Here is a 27,768-nt window from a genome sequence, read left to right as displayed (position 1 = left end):
GCACGGCCGCGGCCGCACCAACGCGCGCCGTCGAAAGTCTAGAGCTTTTTCACTTTACCGGTGAAGCGTGTCCAACTTGAATGACCGCGTACGTTCTGGAAGCACCGTACTATATCTGCACCTCAAACTACCGTCTTTAAGCCAACAAAAACCATTATATATAGTGCGTCTGAGCGTTCTGTACACAGGCAATTTTTTAAATGCGAAGCATTTCTTAGCGAACTTCTGCGACTTTGAGCGTATCTATCTATCTATCTATCTATCTATCTATCTATCTATCTATCTATCTATCTATCTATCTATCTATCTATCTATCTATCTATCTATCTATCTATCTATCTATCTATCTATCTATCTATCTATCTATCTATCTAGCCGCCTACGACTTGGTGCTCTCCTGGTCGCTTGGTTCATCGAATGTGCACCAAAATTGGTATGGCGTAACATGACTGTGTGACGAACATAAATGACAAGTCATAACATGAAAATCATGACACACATGTCATGTACAGCATGATTTACATGCTACACTCATGGTGCGCTGGCGGTCGTTTCGCTAGTTTGATATACACCAAAATTGGTATCTTGCGGCGTGACTGTGTGATGAACATAAATAACACGAGTTAACATGAAAATCATGACACGCATGTCATGCACAGCATGACTTACGTGCCACGCTCATGGTGCGCTGGCGGCCGTTTCGCTAGCTTTATATACACCAAAATTGGTATCTTGCGACGTGACCGTGTAACGAACATAAATAACACGAGATAACATGAAAATCATGACACGCATGTCATGTACAGCATGACTTACGTGCCACGCTCATGGGGCGCTGGCGGCGGTTTCGCTAGATTTATACACACCAAAATTGGTATCTTGTGACGTGACTGTGTAACGAACATAAATAACACGAGTTAACATGAAAATCATGACACGCATGTCATGTATAGCATGACTTACGTGCCACGCTCATGGGGCGCTGGCGGCGGTTTCGCTAGCTTGACCTGCCCCGAAATTGGTATTGCGTGACATGACTGTGTAACGAACACAAATAACACGAGTTAACATGAAAATTATGACACGCATGTCATGTACAGCATGACTTACGTGCCATGCTCATGGGGCGCTGGCGGCGGTTTCGCTACATTTATATACACCAAAATTGGTATCTTGTGACGTGACTGTGTAACGAACATAAATAACACGAGCTAACATGAAATCATGACACGCATGTCATGTACAGCATGACTTACGTGCCACGCTCATGGAGCGCTGGCGGCCATTTCGCTAGCTTGCTCTACCCCGAAATTGGTATTGCGCGACGTGACTGTGTGGTGAACATAAAAACACGAGTTAACATGAAAATCATGACACGCATGTCACGTACAGCATGACTTACGTGCCACGCCCATGGGGCGCTGGCGGCCGTTTCGCTAGCTTGATCTACCCCGAAATTGGTATTGCGCGACGTGACTATGTGACGAACATAATAACACGAGTTAACATGAAAATAATGACACGAATGTCATGTACAGCATGACTTACGTGCCACGATCATGGCGCGCTGGCGGCCGTTTCGCTAGCTTGATCTACCCGGGAATTGGTTTTGCGCGACGTGACTGTGTGACGAACATAACAACACGAGTTAACATGAAAATCATGACACGCATGTCATGTACAGCATGACTTGCGTGCCACGCTCATGGGGCGCTGGCGGCCGTTTCTCTAGCTTGATCGACCCCGAAGTTGGTATTGCGCGACGTTACTGTGTGACGAACATAAATAATAGGAGTTAACATGAAAACCATGACACGCATTTTCCTCAATGACATACAAGACGATGTATGCAGCTCTTTGCTGGCTGCTTCGCATTACATCGATTCCCACAATGCGTGGGATCTGGCAGCATTTTCTTTTTTCGCGTTCCCACGCGCCAAAGCACGCTACACACTCAAGGTCGAAGGAAATGTTATGAAGTAGACTAAAGTGCATCTCAAAACGACATCTTGCACATTCAGTAGCGCAGACACAACGTGCGATCAGCAAAAAATGACCCTTGATAATTGTTTGCATCGCTCACTATAAGGGAGCTTGCACAGCAACGCGCATAGCGGTGGCAACTCGTTAACTGACAGCTTTACTGACAACCCGCGCAACCAACACGCAACGCATTCCAATAGACGAGGAGACAGAGACGAAAACATAACCGGCACGGCGGCACGCCACCCAGGCGCCGTTGTGGCGCGTTGCCTCGCCTCCGTCGTCGAGCCAACGAGCCAACGCGCCACAACGGCGCCAAAGGGCAAGCGCGCGATATGTATGGCGTATACGGCGGCGCCGCCAATCGAAACTCGCTTCAGGAGAGTCCCGTGACTCCAGTTGAATTGCGAACTCTCTTTCTCTGCCTGTACCTTCCAAAAGGGGTCAAATGGACACCCGAAGAGAGTCACGCGGCCGTGACCCTCTTTTGACTCTTTTTTTTCTTAGAGTGTGGACCCGAAAGCACGAACATCAATCCACATGAATAAATGTTCGAACAACTTTTATCTCTTTACTACATGCGACGAAGAGTACATACACGTAGAAACAATAACAACGTTAATGTAAATAAATGTTTACCGTGTAAGTTCAGTGGCAGTCAGCCTTCTGAACCATCTGCAACTGGAAACTCGCTCCAGAAATGAAGGAAGAAAACAAGAGGGAGAAGTCAGGGAGGTTAACCTGTCCGGCTGGCTACCTACGCTGGGGCAATGGGAAAGGGGAGTAGAAATATGAGAGACAGGGCAGGGAAGGAAAGAAGAAAATGATCAATAATTGCGCATACGCGCATGTGGTGGTGGCATTGTGCAATAGTTAAAGGCTGGACTACGGGGAACTCGCTCCAACACTTCAAAAACGCTATGGGCTTCCAGTTATGTCAGGCGTAGTCTTAATCTTGCAACTGTACGGACGCTCCAAGCGAAACTTTACCGCCGTCGTCGTCGCCGTGATGGTCCCTACAAGGTCCCAATGCGATAAACGGCTATCGCACACGTGCGATACTTTATGAGATCGACAAAAAGCATGCGAGAGAGCGCGCCGCTGTCGCGCACGGGGGTAACTCAAAGGTTGCGCCCACTCAGACAACACATTAGGAGGAGAGAGGGGAAGGGACGTCTCAAGCGAACGCGTAAAAGGGGTTGGGGGGAGCATATATTGAATCTTTAGCCAACCCGGACCGGGAAGCAAAGGTCATAAAACGCGTAACTTTTATAACTGTTAATACGAGCCTTTTTATAGCTGCTCGGTAAACTGTCGCTATCAGGACTTACCCGCCGCGGTGGTCTAGTGGTTATGGTGCTTGACCGCTGACCCGAAGGTCACCGCATCGAATCCCGGCTGCAGCGGCTACATTTTCGATGGAGGCGAAAGTGCTGGAGGCCCGTGCACGTTAAAGAACCCCAGTGGGTCGAAATTTCCAGAGCCCTCCACTACGGCGTCTCTCATAATCGTATCGTTGTTTTGGGACGTAAAACCCCAAAAATAATTATTATTATCGCTATCAGGACTGCGCCTTTCGGGTAAAACTGCGATTTTTTTTTTCAGCTCTCGTTGTTGGTGCAATTATGACAGCGTATAGTATAGCGGCACCTCACCTGGGCTCAGCCGCGAAGGTAAGCACGTGCGCAGTAAACACCATGCATACTGTGGACAGGCCGCGCTTTTTGTGAAAATAATGTCAAATATTCACTGCACTGCGTGATTATGTACTCATCTCTTGCCACGACGTGTCCTTTTGGTTCTGACCTGGTACTTCGTGGAAGGCACAAACGAAGCACGAGCGCGAGAATAATTGCTTATCGCATGGAAACAATCTTGCAAACTACACTGCTTCATACATATACACAGCGACATTCCTGTGACAATCACTGAAATGAATGTAATTGTTATTGTAGCGAAGCCTCGGAACTGTGTAATGGGTTGCGCTCTCCAGCGCCTTCTAGTGGGTCGTCCTCTTCGGCTCCTCCCTGAAAGAACGCCGGTCGCGCTGAGAGTCCGTGGTTTTGCCTTGACTGTCACCATTGCATATTGTCGCTGAGTGCCGTCAAATAAACGCCTTAAAAATAATTACCTTTTTTTTTTGCGGCTCATTGAGCAAAAAGTGTATTTATAGAAAGGATAGCCTTGTTTAGCGTTGGTATCCCCATCTTTTAAGTGTATACCCCCATGTTGGTAACCTCATAATTTTAAGTTCGCTTAATATCCTCATGACACGCACACGCACGCACGCACATACACACATACACACGCACACACACACGCACGCACACAAACGCATGCGCGCGCAGTGCACGGGAAGTATATATTACACACCATACAGGATTTATAGCCTTAATAGTTCCGGTATGACGTAGCAGTGCGGCGGCGTTTCCTGCGCGCCCGGCACGCTTGGTGAACATCTCAAAGTACGTGCAATATTTGAGCAAATATTTATTTATCTCAAATTACAGGTAAAATTACGTGCAGTATTTTGTCAAACACATGGATCTGTCATAAACGGTGGCGGCCTCCAATATTCGGGTATAAACAACGGCCTTCAAGTTCATAATTCGAGGCATAATTAACAAGTGGTGTTAATTAGTGAATACAATGTAACTTTAAGTGCGGCAAAGTATCTACGCCTGACGTAGAGTCATTGTGCGAAGACAACAGGTGCATGACTGTCTTAGCATTTGATAAAAAAAATCTCTATTGTGTAAAAAAAAACCTATTTAACTTCACAATTTTATTCTCACATCTTGCAGATAATTATGGTGTTGTACAACAGCGCTACAGGACCTTTTGTCGGCCTATTTTTTATGGCATTGGTCTTCCCATGGGCGAATGGCTTTGTAAGTACTGGTGATTCAAAATGTTACACTTAAAATCTACAAAGCACTGGCTGTCTGAACCGCTAGAATTCTGAGCGGCTGAGAAGACTTTCCAGCAGATATTGCGAAAGCGTTCCACTTCAGTGCTGTCATTAAAAAAAAAATAAGACAGCTTCGCACTAGTGGTTCACAGACTGAAAGAATGGCGCAGCTGGGTGTCTTTTCATTTTTTTCTTTGTTTCTTCTCTTTCGTTCTTGTTGTCTCTGTGTCTTGTATCTATTTTTTGTATCTGTCTCTTTCTATTTCGTTCTTTCTATTTATTTCTCTTTCTCGCTCTTTCTATCTTCATTTCTCTATCTTCCATTTCTCTTTCTCTATCTCTCTGCTTCTCTCTGTATCTTTCCTTGTAATTCTCCCTATTTCTCTCTTTCTCTCTTTCTCTCTGTTTTTTCAACTCTTTTTCGTGTTTGCTTCTTTCTATCTCTTTCTCTTTTTTTTTCTGTCTTTCTGTCTTTCTATGTTTTACGTCTTTACGCCCTTTATTTCTCTCTATTTTTCTCTTCCTCTTTCTTTCTATCGCTTTCGTCCTCTCTATCTTTCTCTCTCTGTCAATGTCTTTCTGTCTTCTTATCGTTTTATTTCTTTATTCCCTTTATTTGTCTGTATTTTTCTCTTCCTCTTTCATTCTGTAGCGTTCTTTCTCTCTCTCTCTTTCTTTCTGTCCATTTTTTTCACGTGTTTGTTTTCGTTTGACACTCGCACCTGCTGTACACGGTAGTGCGGTTTGCCCAATTCCTGTGGCGCATATCCACCTGAGCAGTCTTGCCCGACTGAGCACAAGTTACCGATAGCTTAGACAGCTTCCCCGTAAAGAGAATGAAGACAGCGCGTGCCAGGTCATGATGATGATAGTTTTTTTTACGAAGGAGCACAAGTTACCAACAGCCTAAACGGCTTCGCTGTTAAAACGCATATGAACTCGCAATAACACAACGCCGCGCATACCCTCGGTATACGTATACTGTGCCTTCTTGTAACAACGTGCACTACAATATCATAGCAAATCCATTTGAAGCCAAGTTAGTGCCTTTGGTGAAAACTGTTGTCATGATGTCATGGCAAGTCGCATGAAAGCCCGCGAAATATGAAAAATAACACGTGACTGCGCTCCAACCGGAAAAGGTGGGAGCGTAGTCTTGACTCACTACCTCACAGTGATCCTGTTTGAGGGCGCTGCTTCCTGATGCGCGCTGCAGTCTAGTCATTTGTCATTTTTTTTTATATTTCGCGTGCTTTCTTTATTAGCCAAAAAAATAGAGCACGCAATACGATAGTACGTTGTTGAAAATAGCGCAGTTAGATGTCAACTGAACATGCCTACATATAGCTCATTGACATTTTAATGAATAAGTGAGTAGTTGTCGAGTTAGACAAATAATTAGGACGAATTAACTAAACCTCATTAACGAAAAATGAATAGTGGCTACTACAGTAAATTTGGAACATTATGCAGTCGGTGTGCTTCACTTAACGATGTTCATCTCCTTTTAAATTGTGCTGTCTGATATTTCGAACACCCTGTATATATATATATATATTGTGGGCATTTATTATGCACATCTTCTTCATGTGTACATTATCACCATCATGATGCATAAGTGATGCATGATGCATGAGACGTGAGTTAGGTTGTACGTGTCGTCCCACCGATTAGCAGAACTGACACGCTCGAAATCGTCCAGCCAGTCCTCCACGTCTTCTCCGCGCAGACCAGCGAAGAGATGAGGTTCGCGCTGGGGGCTGTTTACGACATGGAGGAAGGAATACTAAGGAGAGGCCCTGACGTCACACTCGTGAAGCCGCCACATCGCAAACACCCGCATCGCCTCCTAGCGAAGGCGCAGCGAAACTTTTCGCGACTTCCGTTGCGACGTTCGCAAGCGCATGCGCGCATCGCGAAACTTTGCAGCCTTTTTTTTTGTTTGTTTGTTTTTCGCCGTGCTAGCGGTGTAGTCGATTCACGCATGCTGCTCTTTGTGTGTGTTCTTTAGGAAAGCTACGCAATGCCCAGCTGGTGCGTATACCCTGTGCAAATAGCGTGTATATACTGCGAGCAGTGTCACTTTTCATGTGTACGTATACGTTCGCTTCATTACTGATCACTAAGGCATGGTATTTGCATGCGGAGCACTCGGATGTGCGCTCTGTTGCTTCTTACTCGTTGTGTCAACTCGGAACACACGTGAAATTTTGTTTTTGGCGTCTGACGCGCCGTACATACCATGCGCTGAAGACATCGTACGTTTTAGAGGCTGTGTCGTTCAAACGAAAGCGCAGTAAACTTTTGTTGTTATCGGACTACGTGATGTATGTATCGTGCGGTGTGCGCTCGCTGCGTGCTTGTGTTGTGTGCGCACTGGAATTACAAACTTTATGTGCACGATCGCGTATACAATACGGCGGTGTCTTCTTTTCGACGTGAAGTTACGTCAACTATAGGTTGGCGTTGCGCCGAATAGCTACTGCGCTCACTCCATATACACGAACAAAGAACCGCTAATCGGGCAATAGATCTGGAAATCGGGCTACAAGAAAGGAAAAGAAAGGCCTAACGCTCAGCAGAACGCGTCACTGCTAGGTGAGTTCGAATACGATGAGGCAGGGGCAGAATGTTTTTGATTACGGCACGTACCGGTAATTTCTGTACTGTTGCACAAAAACGCTCCTCGAAGAACTTCAGCACGCAACGCTCGGGCCTGCCGCGCACGAACAGCCTGGTAAACGTCTGCTTGCAACATTTTACTGCGTGCGAACCGCACAATACGCGCTAAGTTTACGCCGGGACTACAAATCCGAACAGAAGCGAACCACCGCGGAGAGCACGCCGCGGGGCGTCTGCTGTTTTGTTTGCCCCATATCGGCTTGTTTGCCCCATAAATCTGACGTCACTTCCGCCACACTTTTCGCAATACATTGGGATACGATAGGGCCTCTCCTTAGTTTTTCCTTCCTCCATGGTTTACGGCGTGTGACGGCGTGGCTTGCGGTGCCAGAGTGGGGACGGTAGCAGCAGCGACCTGCTCGTGCTGTGACATATTGCTGCACAGCTGGCGCAAACGGCGACCTGAGCGAAGCTCCAGGAGGTAGAGCGGACGAGTAGAGGACAGGGGATCCAGAAGCAACCTCCACCACGTATGAGGTCTTGGTAGGGCAGACGTTTATTTGTCCCGAAGGCCCGGCAGCGAACAGGCACGATCAACCCACACTGATGGTGATGATACACGACGAAGATGAGGATGCATAACCAAATGCATCATGATGGTGATAATGTACACATGAAGAAGATGTGCATAATAAATGCCCACAATATATATATATATATATATATATATATATATATATATATATATATATATATATATATATATATATATAATATGAACAATGATCTCTAAAGGAATATTTCAGCACAACATAAGCCCTAGAAGTCGCCAGTTAAAAACTCCGCCCAACGCAGGTGACCTGTCGATGCCTTGCCATGGCGTGTGTTAGGTCATGTGCTGCACGGAGTGGAGCCGTCGTCTTCCATCAAAGTTTTAGCCCCTCCAAAACGTCCAATTTCTTGGCAGTGAAATTTGAACGCCAAGATGAACAGATCTTAAATAGCTCGATTTAACGCGTAGCTGAGCACGGAACAAAATCGTTCGCCGGAATGCAGACGCTCGCACAGCAAGTAGCTTGTTACGTCACGGTTCGCGAATGTGGCAGTGTTGCTCGACTCTCAGGCCGTTTGCGTGTTTATAAAAATATTCAATTATAAATTAGGTGCTCGACCAAATGCGCTAAAATTTCGTCAGCTTGTTTGTGAACGCACAATGGTTAACCCATTTAATACAGGTCATGATCGGAAATTGTGTGTCATGGGCTCTTTAAAACGAAAAATAAATAGTATAAATAATAAATGAATAAAAAAAATAATAGCAGCTTTTAATGAAGTGAAGCATTGGCATAGTAGTACGTACGCAATATTTCTTACATTGTTGTAACAGCGGATAGCCAACACTAGCCAAGAGTTAGTCAACAAAAGCCAGAACTAGCAAAAATTTGCCGTGAGTAAGCCAGCATAAGCCACTGCTGAAATTATGCCAGTAAACACGGTGCATCTCATGGCGTGTATGCAATTCCGTTTATGTTAAGTCATGCATATTTCTATATGCCAGTTCAAGAAACGACCTGAACGAGATCTTGCCATTTATGCCGTTCATGTCATATTAGAGATGACATGTCTTCCAACGCATCCTAGAAGCCGATATGGCTCCAGCCACAGTTTGTGAAGTGAACCCGACGTTCCTTCTAGAAATCTTAAATCCAGCCAGACGGATGTCTGTCGAAATGTTTACATTTATTGCCAACGCATTCATGTCATGACATGTAATCGATCTTTGTCCTACATGCATGTGACGTCATGCACATTATGATATTATACCAAAATAATAGAACAGTTGTAAAGGGACGACTACGACGGCAACCCAACGCGGGAGGATAGATAGATAGATAGATAGATAGATAGATAGATAGATAGATAGATAGATAGATAGATAGATAGATAGATAGATAGATAGATAGATAGATAGATAGATAGATAGATAGATAGATAGATAGATAGATAGATAGATAGATAGATACTACTATCGAAGTATCTTTGGTGCGACAAGAAATGCTGTGCATTTAATAAAATATAACAATCATAGCCCGTGAGAACTTACCTCCTGGTAAGCGTTTAATTAAAGAACGTGCTGCGCTTCTGCATTTCCTGTACGTCAGAAGGATAGGGGCTATTCGGTGCGTTTGTGCACCTAGTATGTTGCATTACTACAAACTGTAAACGAAACTTTCCCAGGGCGCCGCAGTTGCGACAACGCTGCTGAGTGCCCTGACATTATGGCAAGCAATTGGGAAAACATTCAGCGGCGTCCGGTTTCCCAAGATGCCGGTCACGACTGAACTTTGTCCAGCGAACATGACTTTTTCTGGTGTCCCTGAGGAAAGCAGTGTGTAAGTACAGCATCCTAATGGGGCAATTACGAGCATGCGGGAGCAGCAAACTTCCTCACTCCTTTTCATTTTCTACTTGCTTAGTTAAAGTTATATTCGCATGGACTCTGCAACTGACTTTGTTGAATAACGGCATATGTAATTAAGTTTACTCTTATTTTGCGCTATATATTTGTAAACACTACTTTATGCGTGAAACTAGTTTTACGAGCTGGCTTATGCCGTTGCTCCTGCCGCTTTCTCGGGAATTTCGCCTATATTGCCTGGCCGCTTACTGACCTTACTTCAAAAGGACACCGCTCTTGCTTGATATCATGCGGAAGTCACCACCTTCCTCACGCTGCTCCGTTCGCTTGCATCACCGCTTTTTTGGCGAATTTAGAGACGTTAGTCACAACAAAAGCTCGCGCTGACGCCAGCGACCACGGCATAGGTGCTGTACTCGCCCAACGAAAACCCGTACAGGAGCGTTTCATCGTATACGACAGCCGCGTTCTCTCGTCATCGGAGTGCAATTGCTCGATAATAGCGCGCGAATGCCTCCCTTTACACTTGGAAGAGGCATAATTCCGTGCATATAGGTACCGACAAGTCAATTATGCATGTACAGAATCTCTCAAAGTTGGAGTACCTTTAAATTATGCATTATTAGCAACCGGAGCCATGCACCTGTCACATGGCAGCGAATAAATCTTCTTTGAACATTATTCTATTACTTCCAGTTATGATTATTCCTAGATGTATATGCAACCCCTTCATAGTGGTATTTGCCCTGATGAAAACAAAATACTAGATTCTGCGACATTTGTTGTGCAACTACCACTGTCGCACTTTTTTAAATGGGCCCTGCAACACCTTTTAACATAGTCTGAAAACGCTGCCGATCAGTATTCGAGGCTCCTGAGAACACGTGAGCCAAACATTTATGTGGCAGCACGCAGCCCGGAATTTACAATTATTTCTAAACGTCAGCTGGAAATCGCTCACTCTTCTCTCGACAAATGATGCCATAAACCAACATGACCGCGCCATAAAGAGAGAAGAAATAATAGAGAAGGAAAGACAGGCAGGTTAACCACCGCGCCATAAACCCAGAGTCCACAGCCATTGGCTGATTTGAGCATCGTGAGCTACATAGTTACCGCGGCGGCCGCGGAATGCCGCCACGTGCCCGCGTGCGCGCTCGCGATCGCATTGAAAGTAAGTCGCGCGTTCGAAGAAAAAATAATAAAATGAAGTGCTCAAGGTCATGACGCGCGCTGATGAACGGACGTAGCTTCTTGCCCCCTAGCCATCCCTCCTGCGTAGCTATCAGCGCGTTCGCTGGTACGAAAGGAGAGAGAAAGCTCTTAACGCGTGCGGCAAATCCCTGCAACTCCGCTCTTACTTAACGGATTCTTAAGATTTTTGCGGCAGTCGATCCGCGAGGCAACAAACTCCTTTAACGAAGCCATTCGAAGATTATTTGGAAAAGTGTTGCAGGGCCCCTTTAAAGGGGCCCTGCAACACCTTTCTTAGTTATATTGGAATAGTCTCATTATTGACGTATGACTCTTCACGAGTCATATGCCGCAAAAATTTTTCGAATCCGTCAAGTCTAAGTGGTGTTACCAAATTATAGAGATCACGTTCCGCAGCTTTCTCCCTCAACTCAACGCAGCGAGCGCGCGGAAAGCTAGGCAGCGAGTCGACGGAGGGAGCGCAGAGGAGCGAGGCTCCGCCCAAGAGCGCCGGCGGAGTTTTTTTCTTCCTTTTTTTCTCTCTGACGTCTGGGCGCAACCACGTGGTCTGTGCCGCCACTTCCGGTCGGCTTGCGTCGTTCTCGTCGAGCGGAGTCGATCGCACTGTGTATCGCGCGTGCCTGAAAACTGCGCGTCAGTTTGGTAATGTTGGGTGTGCACCTCGAACGCCGTAGTGTTTTCATCGCTCTGCCAACCATGGAAGCAAACCTGCGCGCTCGTTTGGAACGAATGACAGCTGAGATCGGTTTCGGCCCATACTCCGATACACCGCCTCGTAAGACGGCACTGGCAGACGACCCCGAAGCGCCGCCATTACCGGACGCCAGCATTGTTATCGGAGACACGCTGCGCCCGTGCCTCGGTCGGTCGTGAGAACGTGCCGACGATGCAGTTCTCAGCTGACGAGGCAACACTCGAACGGCTGCCACTCTCAACGGCAACCGGCGATGGTCAAAAGCACAGAAATATTCACGTTTTCGGCACTGCGCATGGCGAAGAAAACGGAACCACGCAACTACGAGCAGACCAGCTGTCGGTGAGACCGGAAGTGCTAATATTAATGTTTGTTCGGTGTTTTTAACGCGATAACATAATATAAACATACACATTATCTACTTATTGAACTCAAAATTAACAACGAAAGTAATAATGAGGGTGTTATTGTGATTATAACATCAGCCAATGGTGGAACTGCCGACAATCGCGTCATATTTTGCGGACTAATACATCATTTGTCGAGAGAAGAGGGAGCGATTTTCAGCTGACTTTGAGAATTTATTGTAAATTCCAGGCCGTGCGCATCGCTATAATATTTGGCTCGCGTGTTCTCGGGAGCCTCGACTACCGATCGGCAGCGCTTTTTGAGCATGCTCGAAAAGTGTTGCAGGGCCCCTTTAATATAATGTCGGTTCACTAACAAGCATTGTTTATGTGTAGAGCTCCGTGTTTTCGGATAAATCCGAAAAAAAACTGATAAACACTCGCCGGTAAAATTTTTGACAATTCGGATTTATCCGATAAACTCCGATTTTAAAAGAGCATTTTCAACGTGCAAAGGGCATTTTCAAAGGTAAGAATCAACAATCGAAAGGAGCGCACCTCCATCAGTGGCGGCAACCTCGTAAAATATGCTTGCATCTATTACAAAAAGCTTTACGGTTGTAATACGAACAGACGTAGGAGTTTTGTATCGAAGTATTTGTGCCTGTATGTATACGTGGTTTTGCGTTCAAACCTTCCAGACACCTAAAATACACTTAGTGTGTTCGCATGCTTTCGTGTTCAGACATCATTTCATCTAAGAATTCGGAGTACCTATTCATAATAATAATAATAATAATAATAATAATAATAATAATAATAATAATAATAATAATAATATTATTATTATTATTATTATTATTATTATTATTATTATTATTATTATTATTATTATTATTAATAATAATAATAATAATGCTTTCATTTTCATCAAGAAGATGAGGGAAGCTGGGAGAAAAGCTGAGAAGCAGCTTGACTAGCTCCTGCCCCCCCCCCCCAAATAAATAAAAGAAAATACACTTTGACGAGTTTAGAGCAGTGCGCATCAACAGCCATATTAACAGGGTAAATGAACAGGAAGTGAGGAAAAATGAAAGGATGGAGAAACAGGATTATCAGCAACAATGCAACGCATTTTCATTGTAAGTAAAATATAACAACGCATTGCAAAGCACTTATAATGCAAAACTAAACACCGAATTTCGGAGAATGGGAGATTTACGTGAAATAAACTCCGATAAACGCCGAATTTCCTCCCAAAAAATAAACTCCGGAAACACGGAGCCCTTCTTATGTGGCACAACAATCTTGTCGGGACCCATTTCTTATTTTTCATTTTTTTTAACGGACTGTGCATATGCGTTTTGCAGAAACGTCGACGATCTGTTTCCCCTCTACAAATTTTCATCGTATTGGAGTGGGTTTCTTAGCGCTGGTCTTACAATTCTACTTGGCTTGGCGCTGAGCCTATTAACAGGTATGAATTGACGTCCCTTCTTGCTCTGCATGTTGATATCCGCTGGTATGCTAAATTTTTGACAAGCTCTTTATTTTTTATTTGATCTTGAACACACCAAGATACGATATCGATAGACAAGTTTCTTTGCTCCAAAGTCGGTTGCCCCATTAGGGAAAAGAAAAACTCCATAGCTCGGCAGCTTCGATCTGAATACAGAGAAATGAAGAAATTGTTTTTCTCGAAGCTGCGCCACACTACATGATGAGGTTTATTGCGTTCTAAAAAGAAAAAAATAATAAGTATTGTGACCTTTTCAAACGGTTTGCTTATTGATACAGCAATAAACATTGCTGAAGATTGAAAATCCTCATTCAACTACATTCCTATTGACAACTTCAACTAAGCCATGAAAATCGACAACGCAGTATGCGGTACACTGCATCTAAGCGTATGAAGACAAAATAATGTGTTATCAACCATTGTCAAGTCTAACACTTATTTATAGGTAGTGCTTCCGAAAAAAAAACAGAACGATATTCAATAAATTCACGTAAGCTGTTAAATTACCATGAAATGCCCAGCAAGCACCCCCCCCCCTACGGTGAAGGATAATCTGACCAGATTTGGAGTGGGGGAGGGGGGGGGGGGGCGCTTGCTCGGTCTCGGACCGAAATTCCAGATGGCGGCGGGAGAGCCGCTAAAAATAAAAATTGCGATCCATGTTTCTAATGAAATGCTTTATTTATTTACTGTTCTTATTCCCCCTCGTCACTTTCAAACCATTGAAGCAGCGACCGGTTTGAGCATTATACGACCGGCCGCATGACAACAGCTGTTTTCATAAACAACATTAGATACGCATTCAGTGTACTCATTCTTGTGGTTCTTTTTACACAAGCGATGCTTTTCTTGAAAAAAAAGTGGCCGCAGAGGAGGAGGGGGAGGGGAGACGCTTCCTCGGGTGGGGGCGGTTGCACGGCATCTTACGGTATGCATCAAATTCCTCCCCTTGAGATGCTCCAAGGGGTATAGCTTTAAGGTACTTGGACGTCTAACGCGAGGACATGGTTATAAAGTTATTAGCGCTGTTGTTCAGCTTGCTTTTATTTACCGATTCAAAGGAAGTTCCACGACAAAATAGTTGATAGTGTCGCTAGAAAATAATTCTCGCTCTCAAATGCAATTAATTTCATTCAAATGTGTCCTTGCCAACTTGTGCATACGTTTTTCTGCGTTTTGCATGTGTTTGAGTAAGTGCTATCGGAGTTGGCGGGAGAAAAAGCTTGCCATTACACAGACACCACAAAGAAATTAATAATGAAGAGATACTTAAAACATTGTTGCTCTTGCCATTAGTTCCTCGCGCGTAACAAGTCTCACGCGTGGTAGGGTGTTTCCTACTAATATATTTTTTTTCTTCCTTGCGCTGTACTTATGTTGTCTTTGTACCGTTTTCTTCGTACCATGCTCATTTATACCTGCCCTCAGGGTTATACATTTCAATCCTTCAGCTCTGAGTGTGTCCATTCTGTTGTTAGTTTGCAATTCGGTTGCAAAACATCGATCACGCAGCACAATTTAAAGCCTCACGCTCGACATTCGTTAGTTGGCGCTTGTTACGCAAGAAAAACACGTAGAGAAAAGTAAAACGGTCGGCGTCGTTGCCCGAAGGTTTCTCTAATCTGACAACATCGACTAAAGCACAGTTAAGTAATTATCGGTGCAATAAAAAATGAAATTACGTTCCTAAGGAACCTATCAATTCCTACACAGTACAGTATACCCATCAAGGTTTTTGAATGGATTGCTAACTAATCGCTTACATGCCTTTTCTCTCCTCCTCTTGACATAATCGATACTACCTCCTATTAAGACACGTAATTAATAGTTGTGTCTACATGAGGAATGCCCATAACTTTACTTTCAACCTCTGTAACTTCCAGTTGCAGCTCCATATCTGTCCAGCGGACATTGTACTGTAGAGTCAAGTGTTAGAACATACCTGGCGCATACTGAAACCAACCTTAACCTCGAGGGAGCGTAGGCAGCCCGTAAGCTCTGCACAGACGCCTACACGTTAGCTATGAATCAAAAGAGTACTTTGTTTGAAATTACCTTTCCGCGTGACATTGACAAGTGTACGCTCAATATTTTTTTTTAATGCAGCGGCTGTAAAAGAGAATAGCATGCATGCCCAAAGCAGCTTCTGCCTCGCAGCTTGGGACCTTCCAACAGCTGACCGTAAGCACCCCATGTGCAGTGCCACAGGGAGGCTACTGGAAGCAATATTAGACTTCTTTTAGGTGGAAAATGCGCTTCCTTATTACATCGCGAAATCTACAGAACGGATAGGATGAAGGAAAACTAACCTAAACTAGCAGAGCTGAACTTTATTTATCGTCGACATATAAAAGAGATCAAAACAATTGTTTTCTTCTCGGTGGCTGTGCTGACGTACGGTGAGCTATACGTAACAATACAGTTTGTTATGAAATTAATGAAGGTGGATAACAGAAGTTCGCTACTTCCGTACCATTTCACTGGGGCAGCATGTTTCCTTATATGAAAGAATGGCTATGTCATACCGCTAACTAAGCGCTACTACAGACGATAGGACACTAAATAGGCATTCAAAACAGATTTACTAAGGCTTCGCGCCTTCCTGGCTATGAACGTTTGTGAAACGACGCAACACAGCGCAGTCGAGTTGATCGTGCCATGCTGCAGCAAACTGTTAATGGGTAATGCAGTGATCACGCACTATAGTGGCACCAATAACGGATGTAACCACCGCTAATACTAATTGCAATTTGTCATGCATTCTTGCAATATCAGGTGTATGGGGAGATGAGAAGGCATTATTTTGGTCTCTGCTACCTGCGCAGAGAGGTCGTTGTCACATGTTAACTAGTGCGACAGCTCACTGCCAGGTTGTGAGCGCTCTCTCTCTCTCTCACACACACACACACACACACACACACACACACACACACACACACACACACACACACACACACACACACACACACACACACACACACACACACACACACACACACACACACACACACACTAAGAATATAGAACTCTGCATTACGTTTTCAATGTATTTCTGTTTTGCACTCGATGTATCACCGCTGTATTTTACAGCAAGCACACCGAACACACTTGCTCCGATCGGTTTTGATGGAGACGACGTGGACAGAGAAATAATGTTTCGGCTGAACATACTGCATAAAATCTTCTTTCAGGTGGACGCAAGCAGTACATCCAGAACATACCGTTAACATCAAGCTTGCTTCTCACTCTGTGGCGGAAGCTTGGATTGGTCAGCAAGAGTGAGCCGGTAAGCTGGGCTTGGGAATTCGCTAGTAGTTGCCTCGTAATAGGTATTGCTTGCGCACTGCCACTATACGATGGAGTCGTGAACCCCATATTACGGCCATCTCAGCTTCGACGCAGTCTGTCGACATTAATGATCGTAATTGAGAAAAATCAAGCGGTGCTTTGTTACCTAAGAATTCATTTCGTCGGTTAAATAGAGTGCACAGATATTCTTGTGTGTCCACTGTGGTATGACAAGCTGAAAGATTTGGCTAGCCAGTCATGATATTCAAGCCGGAAACAGCGCAATATAGCAAAACGCAGAAGAGGCGCGTCTGCCTCTTCTGCGCCCACCTATATTTTGCCATTTCTAGTTTGAATACTGTTGTGAGGACAGTGCTTGAATTGTACTTATCATGCGTGCATGTAGACTCTGTGCTCTTTTTTATTGCGATAGCAATTATATGGACAGTCTCGGCTGGATTTTGCCGTCGCCGTCGCCGTCATGCACCGTATATGTATAAGTATGTATATATATATAAAAGCCCCAAAGAAAAATAAATCAGAAAAATGCTTCCGAAGCGCGGAATCGAACCAGGGACCTCTTGTTTCGCAGCGAGTGGCGCTATCCACTACGCCACGAAACGCAGATCCTCCACGTAGCTAACGGCGAGCGTTATATACATACCCTTTACCGCTGGACGGACTCACAGACGGCAGGCGATAATAAGCTTTCTTCATTACCAGCGAGATGGCGCTAGCAGCGCGACGGGCGCATTTAAAAGTCGTCGTCGAGCTCGCTCGCTTCTTTTATTTGCGCAGCGAGAACATTGCCCTTCCGTTGTCTGCTCGCGCGGTTTTCTCGCGGTGAGGGGAAGAGGAATGTTTCACGCTTTCACCGTGATGTCCGCGCTCATGTTACCGAGCGTACGAAAGTCACTCGAGCTGAAGGGACGCCGCTAAACGAACAAACAGAAGATGACCGCGAACTATCAAGTGTCACTGCTCGACAGTTGAAGCACGCTAGTTTCCTTCGCTGCTTCGGCCGCCTTTGCAACAGGAACGCTGTTCAAACTGAGAGTATCCATTGGCGAGCCTCACTTCGTATAGCATTAATTTCTTGCTATCGCATTCATTGCTTCGCCCTTGCGGCGAAACTGTGACTTTTTTCCTTTAATGCACGGAATTTGAGATACAGGCTACGAAGACCAAGTTATCCTTCGTAGCACCTGCTGCTTATGTCATCCCCTCAGTTTAACGTAGGGCTAAATTCTTATTTCTCACATGTAAAAAAAGACCATATATAGCATACAATTACCATAACGCCCTGCCCATAAAGCCCTTAAACTAACGTTCTACTGAAATACAAATTTTCAACTCCATAAAGTAAGCTTTATTAGATGTAAGTGCACGAACATGTATTTCGCATTTTCCAATATTTCGTATTGAATAATGCTTAAGCATAGTCATACGCATATCAAAGACAGATGGATAACATGACTTATCTAAACGATGTTTCTTTTTCCAACCTCGTAATGAGTTAAGTCGAAGTTCTAGTAATGTAGTTCATTGCCCCCCTATACCTAAGAAATAAATAATTATGAATTTAATTGAATTGAAGTTTATTTGTCCTGAATTATGGATCAAAATTCCCCCAACCACCCCGAATCAAAAAAATACAAGCGCTTACTTCTGCGTAATTAGTCAACTTAAGGAACAATCATGTGGGCCAGGGGTCTCGAACTCACCTCAGCTAGCGGGCCGCAGTCACGAAATTTAGTACCACTAGGGACGGGACAGTGAAGATGGTGGGAGATCAGGGTCCCCCTGGGTAAAAAAACTTATCGGCCAAGGTGGTTTTCACGTACATCCCAGTGCTGAATTTTCAGAAAACCATAAAGCTTAATTTTGAACAACCTGTATATGCTAATCATACCATCTTATTTTTTTTTTTTGGACGCCCGTTCAGGTATGTCAAACAACAACTTCATTAATGGAAAACGCTGCCTACAACGTACCACCAGAAGAAGATTCTGCGACGACTGTTTAACGTTGCCTATCCACTGCCTGCAGTCCTTCTATAAGAACCTGCATGTGCCATCATCATCAACAAACAAAACAAAAAGAAAGTGGAATAAAGATAAAGAAACCACCTGTTTTGAAATGGTCTCCCTTTGACTGAAATACATAGGATGTGGCAAACTGTTCGGCTTGGAGCCGTTCAAATCACCCGACGCCGCGAAATTGTTTTATTTCCCCTGACGTGATGCTACGATCTAAGCTCCGTATACGTATAGTAACGTGCTTATATTACACGGACTACGAGACAACTCGCATGCACTTATATCAAGAACACTCGACTCCAAAGAATCGCATTCACAATACACGTGACCGTGCATGCTATCACTACATTCCCCTGGACGCGCTCTGCCAGGACGCGCTTTGGGGCAGCAGCGAACAAATAATAAGATACAAAGGTCCTAGGGCCTTCATATTTTTCATATACGATAAGACGGCTTACATTGCCCACGAAAAGTCTTCTCCGTCATGCATTCGTGTTCAAGGGGATGAGTGTAGGCAACAGCCTTCGAGGGGATGAGTGTAGGCAACAGCAAACAATTAATTTAATAAAATAAGATCCTAGGGCCTTCATATATCGTAGGGGTGTGCGAATATTGGGAATTCCGAGTATTTTGCCTACTTGAAGATATATTCGATTCGAAAAATGCACGTTCAGATTTTTCCGAATATTCAGCCATGGCCGAATATGTGGTTAAAAGGAGAGTATTCTCACAAATTCGAACATTCGAACAACTAAGGAGTTATGAATGCTACGCCTTTTTATTTTTAAATTAAGAACATCGCTAATACGTGCCAGTTAGGATGATGGGTTAGCTATGTAGCACTATCTTGTACTTCGCGGTTACTGCATACCAGGGCTGGGCAGTATCGCGATACAAGAGTATCGCGATAGTATTTCAGAGATACTTTTGAGTATCTGTATTTCTGTATCGAGATACATTTGAAAAATGTATTTGTATCTCAGTAGTGAAATACATTTACGATGTATCGCCTGTATCGCGATACTGTGCATGACATGGATATCTCGTTACATTGTTTTTTTATGTCGGAAATGAGTTGAGGCGTGTTTCCAATGAGCGAATGGCGTTTTTCTTTGCCTTTTTTTGTGCCAAGACAAGCAAAGGCGCGCCGCCGATCACCGACAAATAGGGCGGCGATGGTTTCCCCTCAAGCACAGAATGGTCCATGTGGTAAAGCGCGCGACGCCGCAAACGGCAGAATCGCGGGGGCAGTGTTGTCGGCCTCTGCCGACAAAAGTCGCTGTCTCTCAAGGTCAGTGCAGCACGCCTAATTTTCTTCGGGTGGCAAGCCATTACTTCGCGACTCCCCGCGCGGATACCGCCTTGGAACAGGCTTTGCAATGCTTCGCGTGCGTTCAGTTCTCAAAGCGGCGGCACTTCCAAAAGCAGTTCCCGTAGTCGCGGCGGAAGTGACTAGAAGATGGCTATCTTTGACGCGCTTTCAGCCACCTCTCCAATGTCAGGGTGCGTTCCTAATTGATTACATGCGTGAAACGGTCTTTGTGGTAGCAGGCTCCCCCACCACCGGAGCCGACTTCGACTGCTGCGGCTTTCTGAAATGGGTGCTGGTAGCGTTGGTGGTGGTGACAGCTTCATTGAAGCCGACAGGGTCAGACGGCTTAGGATTCCGAAGATGGGGACAGACTTCGGATTCTGAACAGTCAGAACAACCCAAGTGAGGGCGGAAGCGCTTCGGTATCTAGATGACCCGAGAAGAGATATCGCCACGCTGCAGGGCATTCCGGCTATGAAGGCGATATTTATTCACTATAACTCGAATTTGTACTCGCCTTCAGCGGTAGGCAGACTTTTTTTCTTTCCTGAGTCTTCTGCTGAGGCTGAACCGACGCTGTTAGAAGACACAGCCACCTTCTCAGCAAAGCAGATCTTCAAAATAAATGTGTACTTTTTCTCAATTCACTGGTGTTAATTAGTGATTCGAGTGATTAGCTTAACGTGTGCTATTTCTAGCATCGCTTAGTTTGTTCGCCAAATATGTCGATTTGGGTGACCAATCCTTGTTACTGTTGCTGTGAAATAGTGTATTTTTATTGCAATTCATACTTGTAATTATGTCATTATTACTAATTATGTACTTTGTCCACCCCCCTCCCCTGCAATGCCTTAATGGCGCTGAGGGTACTGTAATAAACAAATAAATGAACTGATCGTTTCCATGCGCTTTAAGTACAACATTATGCTGCACTAATAAGTGTCTTTGCTAGTATGAGCATCCTTCAAATAAAAAAAGTATTCCAGTATCTGTATCGCTGTAACTGTATTCCGGAATACTTTTTTCGTCTTATTGCAAAAGTATCTCCGAAATATCCCGTTACGATAAAGGCAAATGTATCTCAGTATCTGTATTTTAGGCTTCCAGTTCATGTATTTCGATATCTGTATTCCGGAATACTTTTCTGAGTATCTCTGCCCAGCCCTGCTGCATACTACCGCTCAGTGCAGAGTAATGCTGCGTTTCCGGTAATTGGCGATGTTTTACTATACTCAGTGAAAAATGCGCATGACGCGCGCATTACCTTCGTGCTCCGTTACACCACGTCCATGCGACAGGAGCGGTTTCTTTCGACAGGAGCGGTCCGCAGCTCTCTCAGACAGCATATGTTCTATTTTTGCGTTCTGTAAACACATACAATAACGTAATCGTCAAAAATGTTACCTATAAACAATGTTTAGATACCCGGCAAAAAGAAAAAAAGCACAGCTTCACTGCAAGCGCGAAGCAATGAATTTGATAGTGACAAATTGGAATGTTATGCGACGTAAGGCTAGGAGCTAACTCTTTTGGATCCGATCTCGCGTAACTGTGCAAGACGCTGGTGTAAAGGAAGGAATACGGCCACTCCAGGGAGCTAAGCGGTTTTCGTGCTGTCAGTCGTCTCAACGCGAAATAAGCACTGAGAACACAGCATGTACTATCGTCATCAAATGAAACGCGAACAGCGCCAAGCATTCGCAGTGGTATAGTGCGCGCCGTCCAGTCATCACAATAGAGAGGCGCGCGCATCCGGTTTTGCAGCACTGCGCCTATGCGCGCCTGTCCACTGTGATGACTGCACTGCGCGCACTATATACCATTGCGAATGCTTGCCGCTGTTCTCGTTTCACTTGACGCCGATAGTACAAGGGTATACGAGCCGTTCGCTGATGTCCGTCGAGATAGCGCTCTGCCAGCGCTCGCGACCTCGCACTTTTGATCAACGTTCGGGGTTACTGCTCGAGCGGTGGGCGGCAAACACCAATGACGATTGTGCACGAAACGCCACGCGCATGCGGCAAGCCAGACAAGAGAAGGCATGTCACGAAGCGGAGAATGTGGTCTTGTATGTTGGGCTTGGCGACTTCTCTTAATGTGCACCTCGATGGCGGTGTCGTCGTCGACATGTTGCGGTAGACTCTGTGCCGAAGTTTAAACGTCGATGGGCACGTTTATAACAAGACCTTTCATACCAAGCTAATCTTCGCCCTGTCACCTCTGTGTAGTGCGCTGTACAGCTCTGGTCATCCACTTTGACAGAGTAAAAAGGGTCACTTTTTTTTTGTCCAGTGCCACAGAGATCGAGGAGAAATTTCCTCTGCGTCGTATACTTCATATATAACGCACCAGGTATGCTAAAGGAGTTCTGCTACGGAAGGTAACGTACATTGTCACGATTGGAGCGACTGACACGATAGGAGTTGAGCTGTTTTAGTAAGTTACGCTTTCATCATACGAATCACTTGCGCCAAAGTAGCCCTGCCAATATCGTTTGGCCCTGCAACTGATAATAGTACTCATGGTCATTTTTCAAGGCAATGTCATCATCAGCTGATCTACAAAAAAAGAAAAACATCTTTCGAGAAGCTGCAGCTTCTACGACGGATTTTTCTTGCAAAAAATATGGTCATTTTACTTTTTATTAACCCATGTCACGGCGCTCAAAGATCAGTAATTCAGGAGACGCAACATTAAACGAATACTCGGCATGCACGTGCAGTTCTGTGCAACCGTCACTTACTTATTCGCGAAGACCGTCAACTAATTGATCTTCATATGCCTGAACATCATCTGGCTCGTGTACATTTCCGCAGCGCATGACTTCGGTTCTAAAGTGCTGTTGGTGCAGTGTATGTCTAACAAAAATGTCGGGCCTCCGGCACCACAATTTTTGCCTTTTTTGTTAAAGTTGAAGTAAAGGCTTAGAAATCTGCTTCGTGTTCCAAGTTGGACACTGCCCTGGCCGATTGTCGACACAAGTATCAACAGCGTCGCTGTCTACCGGCAGGGCTTGCATAGCTGCACAAAGAGTATTGTTTTCATTTACAAGAAGGATGGCATCGCAATAAACGGTCCCTGGAACGGACTCTTTAAATTTTCTATAAGCGATTAAGATACAATATTACGAAACCATTCACACCATAATTTAAGCGAAGCATCTTATATCAATGGAGCTACTGGAAAATAAATGCCACCCTGATTCACAGCATTGCTTTGCCTCCATCTCAAATTCGCCGAGCTAGCCGAGCTGTCAGGTTCATTGAAGATCTGGGTCGGGGCGCCCACCGCGGCCGTCCGTCAGCGCGTGTTTGGGTTCTACGCCACAATGTAGATTCCCGAGTTCTGTAAAAGGGCGCTGGCCGCTCGCACTTTCTACTGCGGCAAGAAGGCAATCTGCAAAAGCCAAGTTTGTGGATGATCTAAAACTCTATTACGACGATTCACCGGTATACGCGTAAATGCGGGAACTGTGATGGTAGTCTTTTAACGTGAATTGGCCGACGCCAACGCGAGGAACCTGGTGTCGATCGGATGCCAGGAGCGCGACGCTCAGTGAACCGATGCGCTGCAACCACTTTACTCGCAGTAACCTTGCACAGGCATCTGGCGATGTTGCAGCTTGACATGTCACCGATCGAAGTTACAACATCGCCAGATGCCTGTGCAAGGCCACTTGCGAGATCAACACTGCATGGTCGCGCAGCTCCCGTTATCGACTTATCGTGGAGTAACGCTAGCAGACGAAGCTCGCTGTCCTCTGGAAGTTCCCAAGTGTAGTAGTAAACTGTGATTCGGTATTCTGTTTCTGTTACTGATTTATTGTACAACAAATTATAAAGTGTTACAAGTTACAACTATTACGAACAACATTTGTTCGCAATCAGGTTGGAAAATTATTCGTGACGTCAATGAGACAGCCAGTGATGTTTGTTGTCTGTCTGGCGTTGTTCATCACTGTCCACTACGACGTCGCCCTACACTCTCCCCTTGTCTTTTGTGCGAGTTGAAATTTCATGATGAGTGGTAACCTAATCGTGGAACTTTCAGTTCTACTGCCACTCAGAAAGAGATTTAAAAGAATACTCTATTGGGTAACCAAACCTGGGAATCAGAACTCCGATTCCACGACTTTCGAGCAAGAGATCCAGACGCGCTGACCATGCACTATGCCGCAAACGCATACAGAATATTTGAACGCGAGATATATGCGTTCCACTTTGACACTCATGGCGCCGCCATCTAGGAGCGCTGTAAGAGTGTCTCGGTGCGGCACAGAGCAGTTCTGACGGCGTCGAGCCAGCGAGGCACGCGCTAGCGGGAAGCACAACACTTTCACAAGTTTTATACTCCGTTTCATACACAGGTGCAACGCTGTGGAAGCTATGCAAGAAATTCGGTCAGCAAAATTGAGTAAGTCCGCGCGTCTCGCCCTTGGATTTCGTCGTTGTTAACGTGGCCTCCGCGACTGGCTCCGGCTGCGCGCAATAGGAACTAATCGCGGAAGCCACGATACTAAAACAAAGACACGCTAAGCGATCCAGAACAACCTATTGTGAACTTTATAAATAAGGCGGTTTGTTCATTTCCGAGGCACAAAACACCTTCATTTATTACTCAGTCTAAAAATGAAAAAAAAATCACATTACGAGTGGTAAAATTATTGAACTATTTCTTGGTGCGAACGCACCTACTGCAAGAATTACTACTTCTGGCGCGAAAATTTTTTTCTTAGACAAAGGACGAAACAGACACGGACACGTCCTTTGTCTTAGAACGAACTGCGCCTGTCGCATTCATGAATCTGAGCGCGACGGAACTTACCGGGTGTTCAAAGGCACTACGGAGTCGGATCGACAAGCTCGGCGGTGTTGTGGCAGTGGGTGCCAACGTAGGTGCGTACACCAAGCAGATCGTCGCGCCGGCGCTGTAGCAATTCACACTGCGTGAATTGTACGAAAGTCCAGCACAGCGGCAACTACGTCTATGGGGACCCATTTCACATTCTTGTTGCGAACCATTCCTACGAAAAAGGAACCAACAACCATTTCTTTAATGCGAGGCATTCCTTGGCGAACCCCAGACATTTTGGCCGTTTCCATCTATCTGTCTGTCTATCTAGCTTCCAACGTCTGGGTGCTCTCGTGGTCGCCTCCTTAACTTGGTATATAGTTCTACCATAATTAGCACAGGAGGGTATCAGTTTATGACGATCCTGACTGACCGGTCATCACATGAATAACATGAAACGACACAGTCACGTGTGGCGCATACCCGCAAACAACGGCCCGTGGAATGCGGGTATGTGTCACGTGTGATTCATTGTCTATGTCAACCCAAGAACTGCGAGAATAGACTTTGGAAATCTTAACGCGATAGCGATAAGGGACCCGTTTCGCAGAAAACCGGTGCTGGCGTCGGCGGCGTTGTGTGCGAGCGAAAAATCCCCACGCAAAGAATAAACATTTGAAATAAAGATTAGATCTGGAATCGAACCCAGACATTCTGCGTGTTAGTCAAATATTCTGCCACAAAGCTACGCCAGTTTGTTTTTTTTTTCTTTATCACATAGCTACGCCAGTGCTCGAAACTGCTCAGGAAAGAGACTTTATACAGGCGTCATGTCGCGGCAATCTAAATTGCAGTTGCGATGTTGGCTATACACAATGATAACAGTGTAATAAACATTACATAAGTATTCCCATGAGTCAGCAAGCTATAGGCAAACGTTGCTCGATCACGGACGAATACGTCAACTATCGCTAGTTATGACATGCACATAATCGCAACGTAGCGTGCACTTCGTTTCGATAAAACAGACGGCTGGGCTCTAACGTGAGTGCTGACGTTACGTCGGACCATAAGCAATAAATACTATTGGCGCCAGTATAGTCGACGTGCTTGGTAAACGCACAATCTGCACACAATTACTCATTTTACATAAACACGTCGCTTCACCATGGAGCACTTGGCTCAAAGCAAAATCAAAAGGCAGGACATATAATACAATAATATCTGGCGTTTAACGTCCCAAAACCACCATATTATTATGAGAAACGCCGTGGTGGAGGGCTCCGGAAATTTCGACCACCTGGGGTTCTTTAACGTGCACCTAAATCTAAGTACACGGGCCTCAAACATTTTCGCCTCCATCGAAAATGCAGCCGCCGTGACCGGGATTCGATCCCACGAACTTCGGGTCAGCAGTCGAGCGCCATAACCACTAGACCACCGTGGAGGGGCCAAAAGGCAGCACAATCAGCTACTCGGTGAATGCTTCGCATGAAGTCGATTCCCACAATGCCTGGGATCTGCCGCAATTTTTTCAGTAATCAATCACCCGTTATCGGTTACTCTATTGAAGGGAAGGTACATACAACAGGCGATACAGATTTGGGTACTTGAAATAGACGGGCAATGATGTAGAACGCCTGTGGCCCTGCATCGAGAAGCCTCGCGAGTTCCGAGAAGCAAAACTGGGCGCTCGGTATTTCCTTCATCTTAACGCTTCGTCAGTTGTTGGCCGAGTCCAATTGAACTGTACTGTGATGGTTTTATAACGATGGCAACGTCGCCTTTTCACTAGCCCTACCAAGGGCAGGGTTTCAGTACGGGCTAGTTGTCCGCGCTGTACGGAAGTTTGCTACCAATAGCGCATTTTCCGGGCTGTGCTTATAGAAAATGTGCAGTGCCGCTGCAGATCTGCTCGCGTACTTTACAACACGTCCATCAAGCGAGTATTCACTGTCACTAACGACGCTTTGCAAATATAAACGCGGGAAGATGGCAGCAAAAATTTGATAAGCAATTCGCAGTGATAGTAAACAATGTCGTAAAAAGCTGCAGGGTTATAGGTCGAAGCGAGATAGCGAAGTCAAGCATTTCATTGCGTGTAGTTATGAAAAGCAATACATAAGTCCGGAGAAAAGAAATGTAAAAGTAATCGATTACTTTTCGGCAATTCCTCAATGTATTTTGTGGTATTAATTATTTACAGTAAAAATTCACAATATCGAAGGAAGAAACTATAATCGGTTAATTTCTTCAGCGATATGTGTAAGCCTGCATCAACGTTACTAACCTAGTATAGTCACGTTGGTCTGCACGTACAGCCGCCGAGCGTGAGCGACTACGTTTCTGCGTGCGCGAGCGGCGACGTTTCTGCGTATCAGCGCTGTATGGCGGAGCCAAGTTGCAAACAAGGCAAGGGTAAGCGCACGCCCACAAAGCGCGCTCAGCTGGGTCCATCGTCAGCTAGGCAGTTCCTTCTTGAGGACGTCACTCCACAGTTGCGCACTTCAGACGAACATTGTTTCCAGATTATCTTATGAATGGGGCCGTGTGGCGTATCTTTGAGTTGTATTTAGTCGATTGCTCGCTACAGCGCTCACCTTCGGAACGTAACATACGAGCAAAACC

General features: G+C 45.2%; 1 protein-coding gene across 1 annotated transcript in view; it reads left to right on the top strand.

The window, feature by feature from the left end:
• The window catches only part of LOC119379557 (sodium-coupled monocarboxylate transporter 1), a 50,260-nt gene extending 31,135 nt beyond the window's left edge, over nucleotides 1-19,125 (top strand). Inside the window, exons 10-15 of the mRNA XM_037648857.2 lie at nucleotides 3,589-3,656; nucleotides 4,788-4,874; nucleotides 9,755-9,909; nucleotides 13,562-13,668; nucleotides 16,902-16,996; nucleotides 18,944-19,125. Of these exons, the coding sequence (XP_037504785.1) occupies nucleotides 3,589-3,656; nucleotides 4,788-4,874; nucleotides 9,755-9,909; nucleotides 13,562-13,668; nucleotides 16,902-16,996; nucleotides 18,944-19,024 (593 nt within the window). The 3' untranslated portion in view covers nucleotides 19,025-19,125. The remainder of the gene's footprint in view (nucleotides 1-3,588; nucleotides 3,657-4,787; nucleotides 4,875-9,754; nucleotides 9,910-13,561; nucleotides 13,669-16,901; nucleotides 16,997-18,943) is intronic.
• The last annotated feature ends 8,643 nt before the right edge of the window (nucleotides 19,126-27,768 follow it).

This window comes from Rhipicephalus sanguineus, chromosome 1, assembly GCF_013339695.2.
Source record: "Rhipicephalus sanguineus isolate Rsan-2018 chromosome 1, BIME_Rsan_1.4, whole genome shotgun sequence".
Lineage (NCBI taxonomy): Eukaryota > Metazoa > Arthropoda > Arachnida > Ixodida > Ixodidae > Rhipicephalus > Rhipicephalus sanguineus.
The sequence above is the reverse complement of the archived record's forward strand: the minus strand, read 5'-3'. Positions and strand labels throughout refer to the sequence as shown.